The following is a 27,986-nucleotide window of genomic DNA, read 5'->3' on the forward strand; positions in this document are numbered from 1 at the left end:
TTCTGTAAGGCTGGGTTTGTGGATAAGTATTGTTCAAATCTACTTTTGTCATGGAATATCTTGTTTTCTCCATCGATGGTAAAAGAAAGCTTTGCTGGGTATAGTAGTCTGGGCTTGCATCCATGGTCTCTTAATGTCTGTAGCACATCTATCCAAGACCTTCTTGGTTTTCATAGTTTCCAAGGCTTTCATGGTTTCCATAGAGAAGTCAGGTGTAATTCTGATAGGTTTACCATTATATGTTACTTGCCTTTTTTCCTTTGCAGCTCTTAATATTATCTCTTTATTCTGTATGTTTTGTGTTTTGATTATTATATGGCGAGGGGATTTTTTTTTATTCAGTCTATTTGGTGTTCTGTAAGCTTCTTGTACCTTCGTAGGAATATCCTTCTTTAGGTTGGGAAACTTTTCTTCTATAATTTTGTTGTATATATTTTCTGAGCCACTGAGCTGGAATTCTTTTCCTTATTCTACCCCTATTATTCTTAAGTTTGGTCTTTTCATGGTGTCCCAGATTTCCTGGATGTTTTGTATTAAGAACTTGTTGGATTTGCTGTTTTCTTTGATCAACGAGTCTATTTCGTCTATTGTATCCTCAGCGCCTGAGGTTCTTTCTTCTCTTTTATTCTATTGATTATACTTGTCCCTGTAGTTCCTGTTCATTTACCCAGATTTTCCATATCCAGCCATCCTTACATTTGTGTCTTCTTCATTTCCTCCATTTCAGTTTTCAAGTCTTGAACTATTTCCTTTACTTGTTTGGATGCTTTTTCTTGGTTTTCTTGGGTATCTTTGAGGGATTTTTAATTTCTTCTTTTTGTTTGTCTTCTCTGCCATTTCTTTAAGGGAGTTTTTCAATTCCTGTTTAAGGGTCTCCATCATTTTTATAAAATTACATTTAAAGTCGAATTCTTCTACTTCTCCTGGGTTAGGATGTTCAAGTCTTCCCGTCGCATGTTCACTGGATTCTGGTGTTATCATGTTGCGTTTCAGGATGTTGGAGGAATTCTTGCATTGGCACCTGCCCATCTCTTTCTTGGTCCAATCTTTGCTGTGGCTGACAGTTTACTTAGGAGTTTTTCTTGTTCTGCCCTCTCTTAGGTCCCTGTAGGCTTTCAGATCCCCTCTGCCCTGACGCAGGATGTGATGGGGGATCCAAGGACCTGCCGATGGAAAAGGTTGGTTTGGGGGGCCGGGTAGAATGTGGTAAAGAGAGCCAGCAGTCCAGTGCATGACACACCTCACTGGATGGCCAGAAAATCTTAGGGAATTGGAAAGGGCCTGTACTCAGTTCCCCGGGACCATCTGGTTGCGTGGTCACTCACTCACCTCTCTGGATCTGCTCAGCACAGGAGCAGGATGGCTTACTGGGCTCCAATGAGTTCACAGAGAAAAAGACAGGCTTGGGAGGCAGGGTGGGGTTGTACATAAAAGCCCCAGCGGCAGGGACACTCTCCACTGGCTCCCTGGACCCCTCAGCCCCAAAGCAGGCTGAGTTTGGGGATCCAAGGACCTAGCAGATGAAAGGGAGGGCTTGGAGGCAGGGTGAGATGTGCTAAAGAAAGCCAGCAGCTGGGAAACACCCCCTGGATGGCCAGAAAAGCTTAGGGAATTAGAGGGGGGCTGTCCTCAGTTCCTGGGGACCATCCTGCCATGAGGCCACTCACTCATCTCTCTGGATCCCTCATCACAGGAGCAGGGCCTCTTGCTGGGCTCCAAGGATCTCACAGACATAAAGGCAGGCTCGGGTAGCAGGGTGGGGTAGTACAAAGAAGTCCCAGTGGCAAGGACACTCCCGTTGACTCCCCAGATCTTTCGGCCCCGAAACAAACTCTCAACATGTTTGTTTGTTTGATTTTTTTTGAGCTATAATATTATTTATATGTGGGCTCTTGAAAAACTGTTAAATTATAAGAAAATTTCAGTAACTGTCCTTATGAGAACTTTTTCTAACGTGCAAGTCTTGTTATTTGTGTGCACAGCAATAGTAATGACACAGAGAGTAAGAGTAAGTGAAAAGGTTCATAAATAAAGATCTATCGAGTAACTAAACATTATTTTCCTACCACTATTCCCCATACCTAAAAAACTAGAGTAGAAAAATATGACTTAGCCATGGAGTCATTAAAAAAAACCCTCAGATTATAAACTAATTTAATTGGGCCTGGAGAAATAGTTAAATAATTAAGACACCTATTGCTTTTCAGAGGATCCACATTCAGCATCTATGTCAAAAATCATACAACTACCTGTAACTCCAGCTTCCTCTCTGGCCTCCAGAGAGAACTGCACTCAGGTGTTCATATCCATGTAAACACACACACACACACACACACACACACACACACACACACACACACACACAAATGAAAACTAAATTGAAGGGAAACCAACTCAAACCATTGTCTTCTTATCAATTCCTCTAAAAACTATTTTATAAAGAAGGACAACATTCCTTCTTTGATGTTTTGCATTATCATTTTTGTCATTTAAATTCTAGGTCAGTTACTTGTTGATTGCATCCCATGTAAACAAATATATACCAGCTTCTCCAGAATACCTTCTAGAAAATCTGTGTCCATCTACTACCAGCTCCAAAGAAGCTATTCGAAAATGAAGCTTTTCTTCCCATTCTTGTTGTATACTCATTACTGACCTTCTAATTACTACTGTCTTCCCTTAAGTGTTCTGTCTTAAAAGTTAGTGGCAAGGAGCAAGGAAATGAGCACAGCTCAACTTATCACTCACAGGAAACTGAGGAAACCCCTAATCTTCAATAGATGATATCTCAGCAAAACCGTTACTCTTGGCTTCAAAGGAAAAAAAAAGAAAAAAAAGAAAGAAGAAAAAGAAGAAAAGAAAAGGAAAAAAGGAACAGCCTCCAAAAAAATTCCTATAAAGGATAGAGTTTATATGTTTTCAGAATATATATTTCATACATATATATTCACACTACGCTCCTCAATAATCAATATCAGGCAGCCAGCAAACCACAAAAGCAACCAAACATAAAATTTTCAACACCCAAATCAACAAAGCAACAAAACAATATTAACAACCCAACACCCAAACAATAGCAACAAAAATAGAACACAAAGAATGAGTAGGGAGGAGGGCTGGATCTGCTAGGAGTTAAGGGATGGAGTGATTATGATCAAATCATGTTGTATTAATTTCAAAAGAACTAATAAAGTCTTAAATGATGAAGTACAAATACTCATAAATACCTGAAAAATAATGCTTAACATCCATAGCCATGAAAGAAGTGAAAATTAAAGCTACATTGATATTCTATCTCACCTTATTTGAAATGACAATACATGCAGCAATTTTGCAATGAAAGGGGTATCCTTAGGTGCTGTTGGTGAACTGAAAACTAGCATATCCACAGTGCATTTCACCACAGAAAGGATTCTAAGTTAATTTCCCACAGAGATACATGCAATCCACGTGCATTATAGCATCATTAGCAAACCAACCTATAGAATCAGTCTAGATATCCATTGACAGATGAATGGATCAGGAAAATGTGTAGTATATGTAAAATGAAGTCTTATTCGTTTATAAAGAATAAGCCATTAAATAAGACCTTAAAAATAAGTAACGCAATAATGAATTTGCAACAGGTCATGAACATATAAGTAAAATAAGCCAGCCTTAGAAAGATAAACATTAAGTTTTCTCTCATTTGTGGATCCTGGCTTTGTATAGATGCATAAACTATATGTATGTATTTTATATATGACATGAAAGCAGGAGTCTGTGGAAAGGAAGGGTAATAGTGAAAAGACGAAGGATAATAGGGGAAGAGAATGAAAGGAGAGGTTATAGAAAGTGAATGCAGTCACACTATATGATCCACTCAGAAGATAATCATCTATGATACCCACACAATTAATATCTTCCTATAAGTGTAAATATATAGAAGTTATTTTATTTAATAATCTAATTCTATCTCTAATACATTTGTTCACTTTATAATTTCCATCTAAATATTTAGTTAAAAATAATCTTAACTTTTATTTCATTAAAACTTTACAATATTTTTATCAGTTTAAAAATGTTTTCACAGTTTCTTTAACCACTAGCTAAAATGAATTTACATTGTTAACGTGTGGAGATAATTTCCTTCCAAGATCCCTGTTCTTTGGAGCTGTGTTATAGAGTATTAGTTGAAGACGTGTTGCATTTGTTTATGCTGTGGAACATTAGTTTAATGATGCAAAAATGGGTTGCATTCTTTATGTTCATATGTTTAACTCTGTGAAGCTTTGTTGTTTTGCCTGTCTAAAACACATGATTGGCCTAATAACAAGCTGAATGGCCAATAGTTAGGCAGGAAAACAATGGGCAGGGCTGACAGGCAGAGAGAATAAATAGGCAAAATCTGGAACGAAGATAGAGGATCAAGAAAATGAAGAAGAAAGAAGAAACCAGGAGCCCACCACCCAGCTACCCAGCAAGCCAGAGTAAGAAGTAAGGAAAGGTGTACAGAGATGCTGACAACTATACTTGAAGAGCCCTGCTCTCTAGACACCAGCACCCAGGGGCACACCCTGTGATCAACCCCTATCTACCACAGGCCCAATGAACAGGCAGCAGCATCTTCTCCATCCTCCCACCCAACCTGTGATGCTCCTGTCACATCAACAACCACAGGACCCACATCCCCAATACATATGGAGGAAGAAGGGAGAGTCTGAGCTGGCTGAGCAGCCCTGCTTTCTAGGCCCTACCCTCCAAAGGCTAGCCCTACCTGCATCTAGAGGAAGAATGACCACAGTGGCCACAGACCCCACCTTCACTGATTGGAGGAAGAGTGACCGCTGGAGCTACAGGCCCCACCTGCACCTATTAGAGGAAGAGATTGGTAGACAGCAGTGTAAGAATACATTCAACAACATAAAGAGCAATATGGCACCACCAGAAATGAGTGATTCTACAACAGCAAGACCCGAACACCAAATGCAAATGAAGCAGAAGAAACAACCTTAAAAACAACCTTATGAAGATGATAGAAGCTTTTAAAAGGAAATGAAAATTTCCCTTAAAGAAATGGAGGAAAAGACAAACAAAAAAAAGAACAAGAAGAAGTCAATAAACATCCTTAAAGAAAGCCAGCAAAACCAAGAAAGAAAAATCAAACAAGTGAAGAAAATAGTCCAAGAACTGAAAACTGAAATACACAATAAAGAAAATACAAGCTAAGAGAATTCAGGAAACTGAAAATCTGGCTAAATGAACGGGAACTATAGATGCAAGCATAATTAACAGAATGTAAGAGTTGAAACAGAGAATCTTAGGAGTTGAAGATATGATAGAGAAATAGATTCATTGGTCAAAAAATGTTAAACTCAAAAAAATTTTAACACAAAACATCCAGGAAATCTGGGACATCATGATAAGACCAAACTTAAGAATAATAAGGATACAAGAAGGAGAAGAATTCCAGTTCAAAGACACAGAAAATATATTCAACAATCATAGAAGAAAACTTTCCCAATCTAAAGAAGAATGATATGAAAATGAAGGTAAAAGAAGCTTACAGAACATCAAAATAGACAGCACCAATATTAAAACCATCACCTCATATAATAATCAAAACACTACACAAACAGAATAAACAAAGAATATTAAGTAAAGAAAAAAGGCCAAGCAACATATAAAGGCAGACCTATCAGAATTACACTCGAGTTCTCAATGGAAACTCAGAAGTCAGAATGTCCTGGACATTCTGCATACACTAAGAATGCCAGCCCAAATTCCTATACCCAGCAAAACTTTCAATTACCATAGGAAGAGAAAACAAGATATTCCATGACAAAACCAGATTTAAATAATATCTATCCACAAATTCAGCCCTAGTAGTACTAGAAGGAAAACTGCAACTCAAGGAAGTCCCACAAAAACACAGGCAAAAGTGTTTTTTTACCACCACCACCAACAAAACCAAATATAACAGAAATTAACAATCACTCATCCTTAATATCTCCTAATATCAATGAGTACAATTCACCTATAAAAAGACACACATTAAGAGAATGGTACAAAAACAGGACCCATCCATCTGCTACATACAAGAAACACATCACAACCACAAACGCAAACATTACCTCAGAGTAAAGGTTTGGGAAGTTTTTCCTATCAAATGAACCTAAGAAACAAGCAGGTGAAGCTATCCTAATATCTAAGAAAATAGACTTCAGAGTAAAATTAATCAAAAGAGACAAAGAAGGACATTTCATATTCATCACAGGGAAAATCTATCAAGATAAAGTCTCAGTTCTGAACATTTATGCACCAAATACAAGAGCACCCACATTGTAAAAACTTATTAATCTTAAAGCACATATCAAACCCCACATACTAATAGTGAAAGACTTCAGCACCCCAGTCTCAGCAACAGATAGATCTTCCAGACAGAAACTTAACACAAAAATAAGGAAAATAACAGATGTTATGACTTATATGTACTTAACAGACATCTATAGAACATTCTACCCAAACACCTTCTTGGAACCTCATGAAACCTTCACTAAAACTGACCCCATACTTTGTAACAAAGCAAATCTCAGCAGATATAAAAAAATTAGAATAACTCTCTGTATTTTATAGGATCACCATGGCTTAAAGTTAGAGTTCAACAACAACACTAATTGCAGAAAGCCTACAAACTCATGGAAATTGAACAATGCTCAACTGAATCATCACTGGGTTAAGGAAGAAATAAAGAATTAAAGACTGTCTAGAATTTAAAGAAAATGAAAGCACAACATACCCAAACTTAGGGGATACTGTGAAAGCGGTGCTAAGAGGAAAGTCCATAGCACTGAGTGCCTATGTAAAGAACATGGAGAAATCTCACACTAGCAACTTAATAGCACACATGAAAGCTCTAGAACAGAAAGAATAAATCTTTTCTAGGAGGGGTAGACACCAGGAAAAAAAATCAAATTGAGGATTGAAATCAATAAAACAGACACAAAGAGAATAAGGCAAAGAATCAAGAAACAAAGAGTTGGTTCTTTGAGGAAATCAACAAGATAGAAAAACCCTTATACAAACTAACCAAAAGGCAGAGAGAATGTGCAAATTAATAAAGTCAGAAATGTAATGGGAGATATAACAACAGACAGTGAGGAAATCCAGAGAATCATTAGGTCATACTTTGAAAACATGTACTACACAAAATTGGAAAATGTATAAGAAATGGACAGTTTTCCAGATGGGTACAACATACCAAAATCAAATCAAGATCAAATAAACAATTTAAATAGAACAATAACACCCAAGGAAATAGAAGCAATCATCAAAAGTTTCCCAACCATAAAAAAGCCCCAGCGATGGATGGTTTTAGCACAGAATTCTATGATAATTTCAAAGAAGATCTAATACCAATATTCCTCAAATTGTTCCACACAAACCAATGGGGCATTCATTCATTTTGTGAGACTGCAGTTACCAATTCCCCAAACCACACAAAGATTTAACTAAGAAAAAGAGTTACAGATCAATTTCCCTCATGAACATTGACACAAAAATACTCAATAAAATCCTGGCAAACCAAATCCAAGAACACATCAAAAAAATCATTCACCATGACCAAGTAGGCTTCTTCCCAGAGATGTAGGGATGGTTCAACATACAAAAGACAGTGTACCTCAATTTATAAATAAATAAATGGTGCTGGTATAACTGGATGATCAATATCTATCGCCATGGATAAAACTCAAGACAAAATGGATCAAAGACTTCAGCATAAATCTGGAAAGCTGGAAAAGTATCTATTCCTGTGCTGGGCCCTTTTGAGGCCTTGAACCACACCCCAGCCCCCAGGATAAACTGAAGGCGGTGGGATCCCTCTTTAGGGGAAGTATTAGCTAATGGGGAAACTAAGTTACACAAAGTTGCTGACTGCAATCCATTCCCCCACCCTGTAGTCATACAGAGAATGTTGACCACCCAACTTCCCCTACCAGCTTGATAATATTACAAACAGTCCTTGTGGTTAGCAAAGGGTCAGCAGATATCTGAAAGACGTAACCAGGGAGGCTGTTGCTATCCCCATTAGATAATAATAGCCTATTAGGAACTAACAGTTGAGCTTTACCCAATCATGATATAGGATACGTAATTTTGTATTTTGAGACTATAATCTTGTGACTGTTTTCTGTTTATAAACCCCATACAATAGTAGACAGGGTCCTTCTCCTTCCATCTGCTATGTCTGACTGTGAAGCAGAGGACCTGTGCTAGCCCATACTTAATAAATGAAATCTTGCTTTTGCATTTGGAAGTATGGCTCCGTGCTGGTCTTCTTGGGGGTCCTAGGACTCAGACACAACACATCTAGTTATACTGAATGTGATTGAAGAGAAAGATCAAAGTAAGTTTGAATTCAGGGACACAAGAAACCACTTCCTAAATATAATACCAATAGCATAGACACTGAAAACAACAGTAAATAAATGGGGCCTCCTGAAACTGAGAAGCTTCTGTAAAGCAAAGGACACAGTCAATAAGATAAAATGGCAGCCTACTGAATGGGAGAAGATCCTCACCAACCCCACATCAGACAGAGGAATGATCCCCAAATAAATAAACAACTCTAGAATCTAGAGACCAAAATACAAAATAATCTAATTAAAAGATGAGGTACAGATCTAAACAAAATTTTCAATAAAGAATTGCTCAACATTCTTAGCCATCAGGAAAATGCTAAAGCATGACTAATAAAAACTCATGATCAGAAATAATTGGGGTTCAATCTGAAGACCCAAAAAGCAAAACAGCCTGTCACTGGCTCTTACCTCGACCTCAGTCTGAAATCCTGCCTCCAGGTATCTCAGAATGAGACTGTCCATTGCAGCTGCTTCTTCCCATTTTGTAATCTTCTCTAGGATTATAAATCATGCACCACCGTCATTAAAGGATTGCACAACCCAGTTTCTATTTTAACTAGGGTGGCTACTGGGATTAAAGATGTGTATTACCATAATCTGGTCTGTACAGCTGACCAGTGGGGCTGTTTTACTCAGATCTTCAGGCAGTCTTTATTACAATTGAAATGTCACTGCAAAATGCAAATCAAAATGACTCTGAGATACCATCTTATACCTATCAGAATGACAAAAAATCAAAGACACTAATGACAGTTAATGCTGGAGAGGATGCAGAGTAAGGGGAACACTCCTCTATTGCTAGTGGGAGAACAAACATTTATAGGAATTTTGGATATCAGTATGAACATTTCTTAGAAAATTGGGAATCAATCTACCTCAAAGCCCAACAACAGCACTCTTGGGCATATACCCAAAGGATGCACAATCACACCACAAGAACATTTGCTCAGCTATGTTTATAACGGAATTATTCATAATAGCCAGGACTTGGAAACAATCTAGGTGCCCCTTAAACAAAGACTGAATAAAAAAAACCCATAGTATCTTTACACAATGGAGTATTACTCAATGGTAAAAAGCAACGACATATTGAAATTTGCTGGCAAAAGGATGGGACAAAAAAACAAAACAAAACAAAAAACATCTTCAGTGAGGTAACCCAGAACCAGAAAGACAAACACTGTATGTACTCACTCATACATGGATATTAGACATAAAGCAAAGGATAACCAGGCTGCAATCCACAACCCCAGAGAACCTAGGTAAAAAGGAAAACCCTAAGAGGAATAAACAAGGAGGGCCCCAGGAAAGGGAAATAGTTAAGATCTCCTGGGTAAACTAGACAGGGGAGTAGGAGGGATGGGATTGGAGATGAGAACACGAGGAATCAAGAAGGCTGAGTTGGGGAAGGGGAAGAGCAATGGAAGAGATATCTTGATAGACAGAGTCATGATGGGGTTAGGGAATTTCCAAGGAATCCATAAGATTGACTCCAGCTAAGACTCTGAGTAGTAGAGGAGAAGATACCTGAATAGGCCTTTCTCGATAATCAGATTAGTGACTACCCTAATTGTCATCCTAGAACCTACATCCAGTATCTGATGGATGCAGATGCAGTGATCCACAGCCAAACACTGGGCTGAGCTCGTGGAGCTCAGTTAAAGAGAGGGAAGAGAGATAAGATGAGCAAAGATCATGAGTCAAGACCATGATAGGGAAAACCACAGAGACAGCTGACCCCAGCTAGAGGAAGCTCACAGACTCCAGACTGATTGCTGGGGAATCAGCATGAGGCTGAACTAGACCCTCTGAATGTGGGTGACAGTTATGTGGTTTGATCTGTTGGGGTGAGAGGTCCTGGCAGTAGGACCCCTACTTATTCCAGGTGTATGAACTGGTTTTTGGAGCCCATTCCCTATGGTGAGATACCTTGCTCAGCCTTGATATGAGGGGAGGGGCTTGGTGCTATGCCAGATTTTGTTGACTCCCCAAGGAAGACCCTGACAAGTGGATGGGGGGGTAGAAATGGGGGGAAAGGGGGTAGGAGAAGGGGAGGGAGGGGGAACTGTAGTTGGTATATACAACAAAGAAGGGATAATTTAAGAAAAGCTGGCTAGAAACAAGCCAAGCTAAGATAGGGCATTGATAGGAAAAAATAAGCCTCTGTGTATTTATTTGGAATTGGGGTGTCCGGTCACCCAAAGAGCAAAGAGTAACAAAATAAAAAACAAAACAAAACAACTACAGGGCTGTGTAAGGCTGGGTGTGTTTCTCACTACAGCCATGACGACTATCTAATGGTTATTCCTCTGCATTTATTCTTGCAGATCCCCCTTTGTCTTCTCTGTTTGTTCTTTCCCATAGGACCCTAAATATCTTCACAAAGTCTCTATGTGATTTGGATTATAGAATGGTCTCCTACATGACAAAATACAGCCACGATTATGAAAGCATTTCAAAATTTCTCCCCAAATATTTCGTTAGGATAGTTGCTTTGAATCTCAGCTAGCCACAAATTAGAATATACAGGTATTCCTCCTACAGTGTTCCTCTAGAGAACACTGACAAATACAAAACAAGATACAAAAACGCGTAACTCGATTTCACAATAACGTCACTAAAGAATGTCAGTAAATTTGTGTATTTGAAAAAATACACACTCTACTACTGTTTCTGAAACCATCTTCCCATTTGTCCCAGAGAGAATAAGCTGCTCTCCCTGCCTGTCTTGGTTGTATTCTTTTACATTGCAGTCTAAGCCATCAGCTGGAGTTCTTCCTCTTGAAAACAGAGAAAATATTGTCCACGGGTTCATGGCCAGAAACTCACTCTCCCAGAGCTTAGATGTATAAAAATCAATAGTTTCTGGGGTTTACTTTTACAGTATCTTATTATATTTGAAATAAACACAGTTTTAACATTTTTAAATCCCATTAATAGACATGAAGATGATTCTGTTTTCCCCAGTCAATCAAACCAGGACTTATAAAAACTGTTTTCTCCTAGGAAACAGCTGCCTCCTAATCCTTAGGCTTCATCCTCTGTGAAGACTCTGGAAATGAGAGCCAGTGTTACGAGATATTTATTTCCTTATTACAGTGGAGTAGTCAAATACCACCTGTCTCTCTTCCTCATGATTACCATTTTATTTGCCTTTTCTACACAATGGAAAATAACACACTCCTAACTGAGGAAGGAACATCATGCACTAAGACCAGCCTATGGTACATAGTGAGATTGTATCTTAATGAAAAGGAATATAGCTGGAGATTCTATGTATACCACTGGTGGTGTAATGATTGTGTGACACATTCAAGCCCTGCAATGGATCCTCAGAACTAGGAGGGTGCAGTGAACTACAGCATATTCTTCAACATTGAATATCTAGTCTCTAATATGATTTCTGGCACTTATTTCCTAATAAACACTTATTGGGGTAAAAATCAAGAATTATGAATTAACTAACATAAGATAAAGCATATATATACATATATATGACCAAATTTGTATTTAATGATAATGTATATATGAACATATGAAACTGAAAGTATGTATTATTCCACACCTAGATGAATAGTTGTGTGCTTAAGGTGTTCAAGGAAATAGAAGATAAACTGAGGACGACATATATACCAGATGTGTTTTTGGATACTTAGTGGGGTTATCTTATCTATGAACATAAACTTTATAAGCAGTAAGTCTACTCCTAGCATATGCCTAATAGTAGTGCATGCATATGTTCTTCAAAAATATTAATGAAGATATTTATAGGAACATTATTTTTCATGATCAAAACCCAAATCAAGAATATATTTCTTTCTTATATTTTATTTTTTTACTCATTTTACTTACCAACCACAGTTCCCCCCCTTCTCTCCTCTCCCTTTCCCACCTCCCCCAACCTTCCCTTATCCACTCCTCAGAAAAGGTAAGGCCTCCCAAGGGAGCCAGCAAAGCCTTGCACATTCAGTTGAGGCAGGACCAAGCACCCACCCCCACCCGCCTGCTGCATCACAGCTGTGAGCAAGGTATCCCACTATGGAATAGGCTTCAAAAAGTCAGCTTATAAACTATGGATAGATCCTGTACCCACTGCTAGGTAGTCCAAAAATAGACATGGCTGCAAAACTGTCCCCCAAGTGCAGAGGGCCTGGTTCGGAGGTCCCATGCAGGATCCCCACCTGTTGATCTAGAGCCTGCAAGTTCCAGTCATCTGTCTCTATGGTTTTCCGTCATGATCTTGACACCACTCCACCCTGCGCTCACATAATCCCTCCTCATGACACACTGCAGGGGATAGACCCACATTCGTGGGTATAGAACAGGGTAATTTACATTCTGATTATTTTTTTAAAAGGACATGAATTTGGCATGGTGAGGTGAGGATGGATCTGGAAAAAGTAAGAATAGGTGGGTAAATACGATCAAAATAGGTTATATGAACTTCTCAAATAATAACATTTTATTAAAAAGAAGAGATTATATGAATAAACTAGTCTTACACAAAGAAATTCGTGAAACGAAGAGATTTAATAAGTTACATTTCCTCTAAAACTGTGATTAAATCTATCAATAAATTAAAGAAAACAGAAGTAAATGGATAGATGATAAATGGTCCTTTATATTTTTACATCGAAATCAGATAAAATAAATTCACAATGTGGGGAACTAGGATACAGAGAGAAAAAGGAAAATATTCTGAAAACTGCTGTGAATACTACCCATTTTTCCCAGTGTTGGCTTTATTTAAACACAAAGGTTAAAAACCCAGTTGCATATCTTGATCCATTTTACTTGTAGGGTATCATAAGAAAGTCACACATTTAATATTTATGATCAAATTACAAGCAACTTTGTATTAATTATTTTTATAAAATAAATGTGGTAAATCTGAAGTACACAAGAGCATCAGGAACAATTCAACATGTGATGCAAGCTTACAGTTTAGAGAAACACTGTGTTCATCAGTCTGTTCTGTGCCAATGCTTCACCAGGACTGTAGTCTTCTAGCAATATTCCCTTTCCTGCACCTCAGCATTTCCATCTCAGAAATAGGCTTGACATTACAACATTACAAGACTCACGGTGTTGAAAAATAATGTTATCTAACAGTTAAAAGTCACTGCAAACATTTTCGTTTCCACAGGTAGGTTGGTCCCTGCCTTCCGGGAAGAACTGAACACTACTTGTGAAAACCTAATGTAGCAAAACACAAAAAACGTAACAACCAAGCTGACCATCACTGATTCCACCACAGCCCCTATTCTGCTTTGCCCCTCATCATCATTTGCTCCCAGGTTCTCTTTTCCTTCATAGCCAGAGCTATTTCATGATTCTTAAATTAGACTAGCTTAATTTATGATAGACAAATATATGAAACAAATTACGTATAGACTCGCCTACATAATAAAAAAGTCTTTATGACCAAGAAGAGCCTCAAAAGAAGTCAGTCTCAACATTAAAAGGTGTGTGTGCTATTTGACTGTGAATAGAGGCATAACTATAAGGAAATGACAGATTTTTGAAGAGATCCTTTGCATCCAGCTGTTCTGCAATTTTTATTACATAAAACAGACATGCATGAAACTATAGTTTGAGCAAGTTGTACATACCTCAGAAGCAGTATGCTTGCTTTTATTTTCACCTTTATCCCATTTTGTAGTCATTGTTTCAAATATGCTCATATTAAATGATTTGCTAACTGTGCAATTATATAGGTGTATGATTAACACACAAAAGATATCATACATTTCTCATTACCTCTTGGCATAAAAGTAAATGTCCTGTAACCTAGTGTGTATTTAACACAGAAACAAAAAAAAATAGTTACCTGATTCTTTTACAAAGACAGGAAACATGAAAAGATGGAGAAGGCAGTGCAGTGAGAAATCCATTATACCTAATGATGAAAGTCTTCACAATCAGTCATAGCTTACTTTCCAGTTGGACTTCCAAGTGAGACTGACATCCACCTTCCCTAATCCAAAGCTCCCCTTGAAAGGGGGTTAATCATTAACCATTGTAAAAGCTAAGGGAGGATGGCCACTGCTGCTTCCATTGCTGGGCTGATGGTCCTGCCTTCTATATAAGTAAGGCTACAACGAGGACCCTAAGACATTGACCTAATCTACATGGGTAATAGAAATAGACAAGATCTGAGTAAATTGGGAGCATGGGGACCTTAGAGGGGGGTTGCTGGGGAGAGGGGAGAGGCAGGGACAGGAGCAGAGAAAAATGTAGAGCTCAAGAAAGATCAATATAAAGGGGGGGGGACATGAGCAAGTTTTGGGAAGCAAGCCAGTAAGCAGCTCTTCTCCATGGCTTCTGCATCAGCTCCTGCATGAGTTCGTGGCCTTGCTGCTTTTGAGGATAAACTGTAAAAGGAACTGTGAACAAAATAAGCCTTTCCTCCCCACGCTGCTTTGGTTCACAATATTTGTCACAGGAACAGGGACCCTAACTAGGATGGCTCCTTCCTCCTCCTTTTTTTTTTTTTTTAATCAAAGCTCATCGCTGCACATCTTTAAGCTCAGCACTCAGAGAGAGAAGTTGTCAGATCTTTGTGGGTGGGAGGCCAGCCTAGAAAATGCTACATAAAGAATTTTAGTAAAACAACAACAGCAACAAAAAGAATAGAAAAAAAATTCCCAGATACTCAGAATGACACCGTGGTAGAATCTATGAGGAAGGGAGGGAGGAAGGACAGAGGAGAAACTGGAGCGAGGAAAGGGAAGAGAAATTATGCAGGAATTGTGTTTATGCATGAAATTTAAAATTTTTCTTCAAGATTATTTTAAATTCCATTCATTGTAAAAAAGCATAATTTTATAATTGTAAAAAATATATTTTTATTCAAAGTTATTTTAAATTCTATTCATTGTAAAAAAATTTTCAATTTTCTTGCTATCCTATCCTCCAGAAATTCCATAAAATGTTACTAAAGGAGATGTTGGTGTTCTTCTATGATGCAATTTCCAGGTTTGTTATAATTGGGGCAGAGACCTGAACAAGACACAGAAAATCAATAATTTATTTTAAAAAAGAAAGGTGTAGATTTATTAAAGTAAACCCACAGAAGGAGACTTGGTCAAAAGCACTTGTTATCAAAGACCCATGAGTTCCTTTCCTGGGACTTAGGTAAAATGAGGAGCGGAGGGGCAGGAGTGAAGTAGATCTGTGTCTTGATGGGCAGGTGGGCTGTTAATTATGTCATGCCTCATCATGAGAAGGGAAATAGGTTTATTCTTAAGAATTGACTTCAAGGACAGATTGGCTTTTGTTGGTTTAATCACAATATCTCTTTACATTTGTAGTCATGGAAATATTTGTTCATATGGCTGGGATGGGTGTGATCCACAGTTGTCAGGCAATTTGGATCTGTTGAGGCAGAATGGAAGGAGAAGTTCCTTACCCACTTAGTCACATGTTCCAGTCCATTGCCAACAGAGCAACATCCAGCATCTCTGCCTCTGTGGGAAGTTTGTGTTCAGACATATCCTAGTATGAAATATTTTTCAAAGTTGTCTGAAAAATGGATGATACAGTATTCAAAATCATATATGTTCAGGTCTTAAGCCAAACTCACTGTTACTTTAACATAAAATACCTATATATGAGAGGAGTCATATCTTTGTTAGTAATATTCATGTCAAAAGTTAATTGTACTAAGCTACAATTATGAGATAGGAAGAGGCTCCAAGCAGACTCCAAAATGAGGAAGTCCTTTCCCTTCCCATGGTCCCACCTTTCTCCCTTCATTTCTATGTCATCTAAATAGAAGTAAACATTATCAACCCCAATAAACTACAGATGGGAAACTAGAACCCAGACATTGGACCAGGAGATGTTGCTATTCTCTGAAGAATGCAATTGGCCTTGGCTTCTCTGTATTGGGATCAGTAGTCAGTCTGTATTTCATAAACACATGTATGTACACTACTATCCCCCATACTAAAAAAAAACACAGACAAAGAAACCACATAAACAACAAAAACAACAAACAACGAAACCAAACCAAATTTTTCAGTCCCCAAATTAATCAAGCAAGCAAACAACCAAACAACAGAAAGAACAAGTAAAGAAGAAACAGAACATAAAGAGAGGGTTGGACCTGGTAGGAGTTAGGGATGTGGTGGCGATAATCAAAACATGTTGCTTAAACTTCAAAAGAATGGATAAAAAGTCTCAAAAGATGAAGTACAAATACCCATAAACTATCGTGAAATTAGGATTCTGATAGCAAGATAATTCTGATAATGACCCAATAGTATTTCCTCAGTAAAAAATGTAGGACTAGTTCAATATACGAAAATCTATCAATGTAATCCCTCATAAAAATAAACTGAAAGGAAAAACCATATGATCATTTCACTAGATGCTAAAAAAGCATTTGACAAAATTCAACATCCCTTTATGATAAAGGTCTTGGAAAGATTGGGGATGCAAGGGTTATACCTAAATATAATAAAAGCTATTTACAGCAAGCTGACAGCTAACATCAAATTAAACGCAGAGAAACTCAAAGCCATCCCACTAAAATCAGGAACATGACAAGGCTGTCCACTCTCTCCATACCTCTTCAATATAGTGCTTGAAGTTCTAGCAATAGCAATAAGACAACATAAGGGGATCAAGGGGATTCGAATTGGAAAGGAAGAAGTTAAACTTTCGTTATTTGCAGATGATATGATAGTGTACATAAGCGACCCCAAAAACTCCACCAAAGAACTCCTACAGCTGATAAACACCTTTAGTAATGTGGCAGGATACAAGATCAACTCCAAAAAATCAGTTGTGCTCCTATACACAAAGGATAAGGAAGCAGAGAGGGAAATCAGACAAGCATCATCTTTCATGATAGCCACAAATAGCATAAAATATCTTGGGGTAACTCTAACCAAGGAAGTGAAAGATCTATTTGACAAGAACTTTAAGTCTTTGAAGAAAGAAATTGAAGAGGATACCAGAAAATGAAAGGATCTCCCTTGCTCTTGGATTTGGAGGATCAACATAGTAAAAATGGCAATTCTACCAAAGGCAATTTATAGATTCAATGCAATCCCCATCAAGGTCCCATCAAAATTCTTCACAGATCTTGAGAGGACAATAATAAACTTTATATGGAAAAACAAAAAACCCAGGATAGCCAAAATAATCTTATACAACAAAGGATCGTCTGGAGGCATTACCATCCCTGTCTTCAAACTCTACTACAGAGCTACAGTATTAAAAACAGCTTGGTATTGGCATAAAAACAGAGAAGTCAACCAATGGAATTGAATAGAAGACCCAGATTTTAACCCTCAATCCTATGAACACCTGATTTTTGATAAAGGAGCCAAAAGTATACAATGGAAGAAAGAAAGCATCTTCAACAAATGGTGCTGGCATAACTAGATGTCAACCTGTAGAAGAATGAAAATAGACCCATATCTATCACCATGCACAAAACTCAAGTCCAAATGGATCAAAGATTTCAATATCAATCTGAACACACTGAACTTGATAGAACAGAAAGTGGAAAGTACTCTACAACATACGGGCACAGGAGACTACTTCCTACGTATAACCCCAGCAGCACAGACATTAAGGGCAACATTGAATAAATGGGACCTCCTGAAACTGAGAAGCTTCTGTAAAGCAAAGAACACTGTCACTAAGACAAAAAGGCAACCTACTGACTGGGAGAAGATCTTCACCAACCACACAACAGACAAAGGTCTGATCTCCAAAATATATAAAGAACTCAAGAAACTAGACTTTAAAATGCTAATTAACCCAATTAAAAAATGGAGCACTGAACTGAAAAGAGAATTCTCAACAGAAGAAGTTCAAATGGCCAAAAGACACTTAAGGTCATGCTCAACCTCCTTAGGGATCAGGGAAATGCAAATCAAGACAACTTTGAGATACCATCTTACACCTGTCAGAATGGCTAAAATCAAAAACACCAATGATAGCCTTTGCTGGGGAGGTTGTGGAGGAAGGGGTACCCTTATCCATTGCTGGTGGGAATGCAAACTTGTGCAACCGCTTTAGAAATCATGTGGTGGTTTCTCAGGAAATTTGGGATCAACCTACCCCAATACCCAGCAATACCACTCTTGGGAATATACCCAAGAGATGCCCTATCATATTACAAAAGCATTTGTTCAACTATGTTCATAGCAGCATTATTTGTAATAGCCAGAACCTGGAGACAACCGAGATGCCCTTCAATGGAAGAATGGATGAAGAAAGTATGGAATATATACATATTAGAGTACTACTCAGCGGTAAAAAACAAAGACATCTTGAATTTTGCATGTAAATGGATGGAAATAGAAAACACTATCCTGAGTGAGGTAACCCAGACCCAAAAAGATGAACATGAAATGTACTCACTCATAATTGGTTTCTAGCCATAAATAAAGGACATTGAACCTATAATTTGTATTCCTAGAGAAGCTAAATAAGAAAGTGAACCCAAAGAAAAACATATAGTCATCCACCTGGATATTGGAAGTAGACAAGATTGCCAGGCAAAAAATGGGAACTTAGGGGTGGGTTGGGATGGGGGTAAGGGGAAATGGGGAGAGAAAAGTGAGAGGAGAGGATGGGGGGAGCTTGGGGGAATGGGATATATGGGATAAAGGAAGGGTGGATATGGGAGCAGGGAAGCATATGATCCTAATTAAGGGAGCCATCTTAGGGTTGGCAAGAGACTTGACTCTAGAGGGGCTCACAGGTGTCCAGGGAGATGTCCCTAGTTAGTTCCTTGGGCAGCTGAGGAGAGGGAACCTGAAGTGGCCCTAACCTATAGCCATAATGATGAATATCTTGCATATCACCATAGAACCTTCATCTGGCGATGGATGGAGATAGAGGCAGAGACCCACATTGGAGCACCAAACTGAGCTCCCAAGGTCCAAATGAGGAGCAGAAGGAGGGAGAACATGAGCAAAGAAGTCAGGACCACGGGGGGTGCACCCACCCACTGAGACAGTGGGGCTGATCTATTAGGAGCTCATCAAGGCCAGTTGGACTGAGATTGAAAATGCATGGGATAAAACCAGATTCTCTGAACATGGCGGACATTGAGGGCTGATGAGAAGCCAAAGACAATGGTACTGGTTTTTGCTCCTACTGCGTGAACTGGCTTTGTCGGAACCTAGCCTGTTTGGATGCTCACCTTCCTAGACCTGGATGGAGGGAGGAGGACCTTGGACTTTCTACAGGGCAGGGAACTCTGACTGCTCGTTGGACTGGAGAGGGCCGGGGGAAAGGAATTGGGGGACGGGGGAGGAAATGGAAGGTAGGGAGGAGGCGGAAATTTTTTCAATAAAAAAATGTCCACAATGTTTTAAACTTAAAAAAATGTTGTATGGTTTTCTTTTTTAAATATTTTTTTTATTTTTGTTGAAGCCTATATTTTTCTCTGTTTTCCTCCCTACCTCTCCCCTCCCCTTCAACCATCTCCCAAGGTCACCATGCTCCCAATTTACTCAAGAGACCTTGACTTTTTTTTTACTTCCCATGTAGATTAGATCTATGCATGTCTTTCTTAGGGTCCTCATTGTTGTCTAGGTTCTCTGGCATTGTGATTTTTTGGCTGATTTTCTTTGCTTTATGTTTTAAAACCACTTATGAGTAAGTACATGTGATAATTGTCTTTCTGTATCTGGGTTACCTCACTCAAAATGATGTTTTCTAGCTCTATTCATTTTCCTGCAAAATTCAAGACAGCGTTATTTTTTTCTGCTGTGTGGTACTCCATTGTGTAAATGTACTGCATTTTCCTTATCCATTCTTTGGTCGAAGGACATTTAGGTTGTTTCCAGGTTCTGGCTATGACAAACAATGCTGCTTTGAACATAGTTGAGCACATGTCTTTGTCGCACGATTGAGCATCCTTTGGATATATACCCAAAAGTGGTGTTACTGGGTCTTGAGGAAGGTTGTTTCCTAATTTTCTGAGAAATCACCAAACTGACATCTAAAGGGGCTGTACCACCTTGTATTCCCACCAGTAGTGCAAGAGTGTTCTCTTCGCCCCACAACCTCTCCAGCATAAGTTGTCATCAGTGTTTTTGATCTTGGCCATTCTTACAGGTATAAGATGAAATCTCAGAGTTGTTTTGATTTGCATTTCTCTGATGACTAAGGATGTTGAACATTTCTTTAAGTGTCTTTCAGCCATTTTCGAATCCTCTGCTGAGAGTTCTCTGTTTAGATCTGTACTCCATTTCTTTTCATTGGATTATTTCTTCTTTTGATAACCAATTTCTTGAGTTCTTTGTATATTTTGGAGATCAGACCACTATCTAATGTGGGTTGGTGACGATCTTTTCCCATTCTGTAGGCTGTCATTTTGTCTTATTGACAATGTCCTTTGTTTTACAGAAGCTGTTTAGTTTCAAGGGGTCCCATTATTAATTTTTTTCTCAGTGTCTGTGCTGCTGGGATTATATTTACAAAGTGGTCTCCTGTGCCAATGCATTCAAGTGTACTTACCACTTTCTCTTCTATAAAATTCAGTAAGGCTGGCTTTATGTTGAGATCTTTGATCCATTTGGACCTGAGTTTTGTGCATGGCGATAGATATGGGTCTATTTTCATTTTTCTACATGTTAATATCCAGTTATGCCAGCACCACTTGTTAAATATGCTTTCTGTTTTCCATTTTATAGTTTTTGCTTCTTTGTCAAAAATCAGGTGTTCGAAGGTGTGTGGATTAATATCCCCATCCTCGATTCAGGTCCAATGGTCCTCCTGTCTGTTCTTATGCCAATAGCAGGTTGTTTTCAGTACTGTAACTCTGTAGCAAAATTTGAAGTCAGGGATTGTGATGCCTCCAGAAGTCCCTTTATTGTACAGGATTGTTTTGGCTATCCTGGGTTTTTTGCTTTTCCATAAGAAGTTGAGTACCATTCTTTCAAGGTCTGTAAAGAATTTTGCTGAGATTTTGATAGTCATTGCATTAAATCTGTAGATTGCTTTTTGGAAGATTGCCATTTTTACTATGTTAATTCTACCTACCTAAGAAAATAGGAAATCTTTCCACTTTCTGGGGCCTTCTTCAATTTCTTTCTTCAAAGATTTAAAATTTTTTTATACAAGTCTTACACTTGTTTGGTTAGAGTTACTCTGAGATATCTTATGCTATTTGTGATTATTGTGAAGGGTGCTGTTTCTCTGATTTCTTTCTCAGCCCATTTGTCACTGTGTACAGGAGGGCTACTGATTTTATTGAGTTAATCTTGTATCCTGCTACATTATTGAAAGTGTTTATGAGTTGTAGAAGTTTCTTGGTAGAATTTTTGGGGTCACTTATGTAAACTATCATATTTTCAGCAGATAGTGAGAGTTTGACTTCTTCTTTTCCGATTTGTATCTCCTTGATTGGCTTTTGATGTCTTATTGCTCTAGCTAATACCTCAAGAAGTATATTGAATAGATATGAAGAGAATGGACAACCTTGTTTTGTTCCTCATTTCACTGGGATCATTGGGAGTTTCTCTCCGTTTAGTTTGATGTAGGCTGTTGGCTTGCTATATATTGCCTTTATTATGTTTAGGTATGTTCCTTGTATTCCTGATCTCTCTAAGACCTTTATCTTGAAGTGATGTTTTATTTTGTCGAAAGCTTTTTCGACATCTAATGAGATGATCATATGGTTTTTATTTTTCAGTTTGTTTATATGGTGGATTATACTGACAGTCTTTTGTATGTTGAAGCCAACTTGGTCATGGTAGATGATGGTTCTGATGTGTTCTTGGATTTGATTTGCCAGTATTTTATTGAGTATTTTTACATCAATATTCATGAGACTGGTCTGTAATTCTCTTTCTTATAACGTCTTTCTGTGATTGGGTATTAGAGTAATTGTAGCCTCATAAAAAGGGTTTGGCAATGTTCCTTTTGTTTCTAATGTGTGGATAATTTGAAGAGCATTGGTATTAGTTCTTTGAAAATCTTGTAGAATTTTGAGCTGAAATCATCTGGTCCTTGGCTTTTTTTGGTTGGGAGACTTTTGATGACTGTTTCTATTTCTTCAGCAGTTATAGGTCTGTTTGATTTGCTTATCTGGTCACAATATAATTTTGGTAAGTGATATTTATCCAGAAAGTTGTCCATTTCCTTTAAGTGTTCCAATTTTTAGGAATACAGGTTTTTGAAATATGACCTGATTATTCTCTGTATTTCCTCAGTGTCTGTTGTTATGTCCCCCTTTTAATTTCTGATTTTGTTAATTTGAATATTCTCTCTCTGCCTTTTAGTTAGTTTGGATTAAAGTTTGTCTATTTTGTTGATTTTCTCAAAGAACCAATTCTTTGATTCATTGATTCTTTGTATTGTTTTCTGTTTCTATTTTGTTGATTTCAGCTCTCACTTTGATTATTTCTTGTCATCTAGTTCTCTTGGGTGAGTTTGCTTCTTTTTGTTCTACAGTTTTCAAATGTTCCGTTAATTCAATAGTGTGGAATTTTTCTAGCTTCTTTATGTAGGTATTTGGTGCTATTAGCTTTCCTCTTAACACTGCTTTCATTGTGTCCCATAAATCTGAGTATGTTGTGTGGTTATTTTCATTGAATTTTAGGAAGTCTTTAATTTCTCTCTTTATTTCTTCCTTGACCCATTTATGATTCAAGTGAGTATTGTTTAATTTCCATGTGTCTGTTGATTTTCTGTAATTGGTATTGCTGTTGACTTCTAGTTTTAAACAATGGTGATCTGATAAGATATGTGGGGTTATTCCAATTTTTTTTAAATCTTGTGGGTTTGTTACTGATTATGTAGTTAGTTTTTGAGAATGTTCCATGAGGTGCTGAAGATATATTCTTTTTTGTTTGGATGGCACATTCTATAGATGTTTGTTAAGTCCATTTGAGTCATAACATCTGTTAGCTCCCTTATTTCTCTGTTCATTGTTTTTTTTGTTTGAATGACCTGTTCTGCAGTGAGAGGGGAGTGTCAAAGTCTCCAACTATTAGTGTGTGGCATTTAATGTATGATTTAAGCTTTAGAAGTGTTTCTTTTACATATGAGGGTGCCCTTGTATGAGATTTCCTCTTGATGGATTTTTCTTGTCACTAATATTAAATGTCCTTTTTTGTATCTTTTGATTGATTTTAGTTTGAAGTCTATTTTGTTAGATATAAGGATAGCTACACCCACTTGTTTCTTAGGTCCATTTGATTGGAATATTTTTTCCCAACCCTTTTCTCTGAGACTATGTCTGTCTTCGAGGTTGAGTTGTGTTTCTTGCAGAAGAAGAATGGATTCTGTTTTTGTATCCAATCTGTTAGCCTGTGCCTTTTTATAAGTGAGTTGAGTCCATTTACTTTAAGGGATATTAATGACCAGTGATTGCTATCTCCTGTTAATTTAGTTTTCATTGTTGGTGATGTTAATTTGTGCATTTTTTTCTTTTCTTTGGGATTTGCTAATAAGAAACAATCAATTGTCTGTGTTTTTGTTGATGTAGACAACTTCCTTGGAGTTTTCTTTCTAGTATTTTGTGTAGAGCTGGGTGTGTACCTAGGTACTAGTTAAATCTGGTTTTGCAATGGAATATCTTGTTTTGTTCTTCTATGATGATTGAAAGTTATGCTGGGTATAGTAGTCTGGGCTGGCATCCATGGTCTGTTAATGTCTGTATAATGCTTGACCATGACCTTCTGGCTTTCATTGTCTCCAATGTAAAATCAGGTGTAATTCTGATAGGTCTGCCTTTGTATGTTACTTGACTTTTTTCCTTTGCAGCTCTTAATATTATTGCTTTACTCTATATGTTTAGTGTTTCGATTATTATGTGGCAAGGGGACTTTTTTTGGATCCAGTCTATTTGGTGTTCTATAAGCTTCTTGTATCTTCATAGGCATGTCTTTCTTTAGGTTGGGAAAGTTTTCTTCTATGGTTTTGTTAAATGTTTTCTGTGCTTTTGAGTTGAACTTCTTCTATACTATTATTCTTAGGCTTGGCCTTTTCATGGTGTCCCATATTTCCTGGATATTTTGAGATAAGCTTTTGTTAGATTTAATGTTTTCTTTTACTGATGAGTCTATTTCCTCTATTGTATATTCAGCACCTGAGTTTCTCTGTTCTAACTCTTGTATTCTGATGTTCATGCCTGTGTTTGTGGTTCCTGATTGTTTTCTCATGATTTCTGATTTTATAATTCCCTAGTCCTTGTGTTTTCTTCATTGTCTCCATTTAAGTTTTTAAGTCTTGAGTAGTTTCTTTCATATGTTTGATTTCTTTTTCTTGTTTTTTTTTTTAAGGAATTTGCTGATGTCTTTCAATTTTTGTTTGGTGTTTTCTCCATTTCTTTGAGGGAATCTCTCATTTTCTCTTTAAGAGTTTCAAACATTCTCCTGTAGTTATATTTTAAGTCATTTTCTTCTGTTTCATCTATATTTGGTTTTTGGAGTCTTGCTGTTGTAGGGTTTTTAGGTTTTAGTGATGCCATGTTCTCTTTGCGGGTGTTGTGTGTGTTCTTACTTTTTCTACTCATCTTTTCCTCTAATAGGCGTGCTTGGGTCTCTTGGTGAGTCTGTTGTTAATCTTCTAGGTGCCAGTGAGTCCAAAGCTCAGATAGTTGTTCCTTATTTTACAGTTAGTGCCATGGTTCTAGTTACCCCTCTGGTTACTCTGTGTTCCTGGAGGTCACTCAGCACTCCCAGGCTTTGCTACACTTCCTTGGAGTTTGCTGTCTCAGGCCTGCTCTATCCTGGGCTTTGACCTGTTTCTGTAAATTCTGGTCTGGATTCACTCCTGCAGAAGTCCCTGATTTGTAGTTGGTCCTGCTAATGTCTTTGGCTCCTGTCTACTCCCTTGGAGTTCCCAGGCTTGGTTGTTCCCAGACCCACAGAGGATCTGGCTCAGGCTTACTCCCTCAGAGGTCCCAAACTCATGCCTGGGCTCACAGAGATCTCTGGTTCCTGCCTATTCCCTTGGAGGTCCCAGATTCTTGTCTAGACCCCTAGGGGACCTGGCTCAGACCTAGTTCCTCAGAAGTCCTAGACTCAAGCCCAGACCCACAGGGGTCCTTCCTGGCTTAGGTCTACTCCCTTGAAGGTCCCAGATTCACATCCAGACCCTCAGTGGTCTCTGTCTCTGGCCCACTCACTCAGCTGTTACTCCCCTGATCTTTTCCTGTGGAGTTCACTGTCTCAGGTCTGCTCTGGCCCAGGTTGCTGGCTCAGTCTTGGTCCACCAACGTCCCAGAAGTGGGTCCACTTCCACTTGCTTGGAGGTTGCTTCCTCTTGTATGGGTTTTCTATAAGACACACTAGTCCCTAAGAGTGCATAGGGTAGACTACAAGACACACAAATTGAGCCCATTCCTTGACCTGAAAATGACAAAGCCAAACTAAATGTAGAGTAGGAAATTGTAATATTTAGAACAGTTGGGGTCATGTTCCCATGAGAGATACTCACCATGAGGAATGTAGACTGCATTCCTAACACATTAAACAGGACTCTATTCAGTGGAATTTGTGGTGAAGGTCTTTTGTGAGAGGCAGTATAAAGTACGTTGTTCACATTATGCAGGACATATCATCTTCAGTTTCTGAAGTCTGCTGAGTACCTCAAAATCAGGCCTTCCCAGACAGAAAGGAAAAGGCAGAGAGTCCCTAATTGACCAGGATGCATGACACAGGCAGTCAAAGATTTCATCTAAAAACAATAGTACAAGGTATCTGAAAGTGGACAAGACTATGAACTCTCAAAGTCTGCTCCCCAGTTACCCATGCCTTCCAAGGCCACACCGCCAAAAAATTCCATAATATTCAACAATTGATTCCATCAAGAGTGAACCAAGCCATATAACTGGCTTATGGCAGTCTTTTCTATTTAAAGCACCACTTTGACGCATGATTAGCTACCTCTCTTGTACATTCTTGACACACAATCCCAGGGGATGGTGTTGCCCACCATGTGCTGGGCCCTTAACCTCAATTAACAATCTTGAGTAAGGTAACACCACACAGACATGCCCAATGTGATCTAGTCAATTTCTCAATTGAAGCTCTGTTTTTGGATGACTCTCCTCATAATTATCAAGTTGTCATTAAACTTAGCTAGAACATCAACCTTAATATCAATTTGTTAATTGTTGTAGGCACTGTATAGTTACTCAAATTTCAATGAAGAAGCATGTCATCTTTAGTCATAAATACCTCCTGGTTTCTCCCAGCCTCGGGCTAACACTGTTCTAACTGATACGTTTCTGTAAGGACTGTTATGTAATATTAGTCCCTTCCAAGCTATATAGCACAACAGAGTATGGGGTCAAGAGTGGGTAGGAATGTGCCAACATCAGTGCTTTGGAAAGTGCTTACTTTTAGAATAAAGTACGAGAGAAAATTGTGGAAGTTTTTTTTTTAAAATTTGGAGGCTGTATAAATTACTTTTCTCTTGCTGTGACACAGTACATAATAAAAGCAAGTTAAGGAAGGAAGGTGTTGTTTGAACTTACAGTTGTAGGGTACAATCCATAATGGTAAAGAAGGCATGAGAGCAGAAACACTGGCCTCTGATCAGATGGCATTTACAAATGGGAAGCAATCAGAGATAAATGGTGGTGCTTATCTCACTTCTCAATATTATTGAGTTTGGGGCCTAGACCATGGAATGTTTCCACCCTCACTCATGGCAGGTCTTCCTATCTCAAGGAACCCAGTGTAGATTCCAAATATGAACTATCAGAAAAGCACAAGCAATTTGTTTTCAAGATCTTCAGCTGTAACTAGGTCTAAACTATAGTCAACACCTGGGCAATTAATCCTGTTTTACTAGAGTACAGCAATCAGAGAAGGCAATAGATTCACATCCTAAAGATGTCTTCCATGTCCTCTTTACCCAGATGGTGTGGGGAAGGAAATCTTGCTGCCAATCATTTTAAAATTTAGTCTCTCCCTTCTGGTCAGGTGCTCAGTCTTGTTGCTAAGATTTACATCATTTGTCTTTTCTCTTTGCTGTATTCTGTCTGTAGCAGGAGCAATTCTACTGCCCATCTTCATCATCTCTGTGCAACAGGAGGAGGCTCCCAAGCACCAAGACCAGTCATGTTTTCCGCTCAAGCTTCCTAGATGACAGGTTAACTCAGAACAAAGAAACCATTAGCACTGTGCACTACAGAATCCCACAGCAAAAAATACAAATGTGCTTCTATAACAGAGACTCTAAAGTACCTGTAGCAATCTTACTGGGAGTCAGGTGGCCTGGGAGTTAGACGGGTGGCAGTTCCAGGGACCACTTGTCTATGAGAAGCCCTATAGTCAAAAAACAAACAAACAACAAAAAAGTGAAAAAAGAAAAAAAGAAAGAAGAAAACTGGGTCTAGAAAGATATATCGGGAATTAAGAGTAGAGGATGATACCCAGAATACCTTGGTTTGATTCCCAGCACACAAAAGGAAGATCACATCCTTCTGTAACACAAATTCTAAGAGAATAATGGTCTCTAGGGCATCCTTGGGTACCAGGCACTCTTGTGACATACAGACATACCTGCTGGCAAAACACTCGTATGAATGAAATAAAAAGTTAAGAAATTAAAAACAAAACATACATGTATATTCTGCTATGTTTCAGTGAT

General features: G+C 38.2%; 1 protein-coding gene across 1 annotated transcript in view; it reads right to left on the reverse strand.

Annotated features, from left to right (window-relative positions):
• LOC142858529 (OX-2 membrane glycoprotein-like) overlaps positions 1-14,329 on the reverse strand; it is a 42,037-nt gene extending 27,708 nt beyond the window's left edge. Inside the window, exon 1 of the mRNA XM_075988306.1 lies at positions 14,233-14,329. Within this exon, the coding sequence (XP_075844421.1) occupies positions 14,233-14,296 (64 nt within the window). The 5' untranslated portion in view covers positions 14,297-14,329. The remainder of the gene's footprint in view (positions 1-14,232) is intronic.
• Positions 14,330-27,986: the final 13,657 nt, after the last annotated feature.

Source organism: Microtus pennsylvanicus, chromosome 1 (assembly GCF_037038515.1).
Source record: "Microtus pennsylvanicus isolate mMicPen1 chromosome 1, mMicPen1.hap1, whole genome shotgun sequence".
In the NCBI taxonomy this organism is placed as follows: Eukaryota; Metazoa; Chordata; class Mammalia; order Rodentia; family Cricetidae; genus Microtus; species Microtus pennsylvanicus.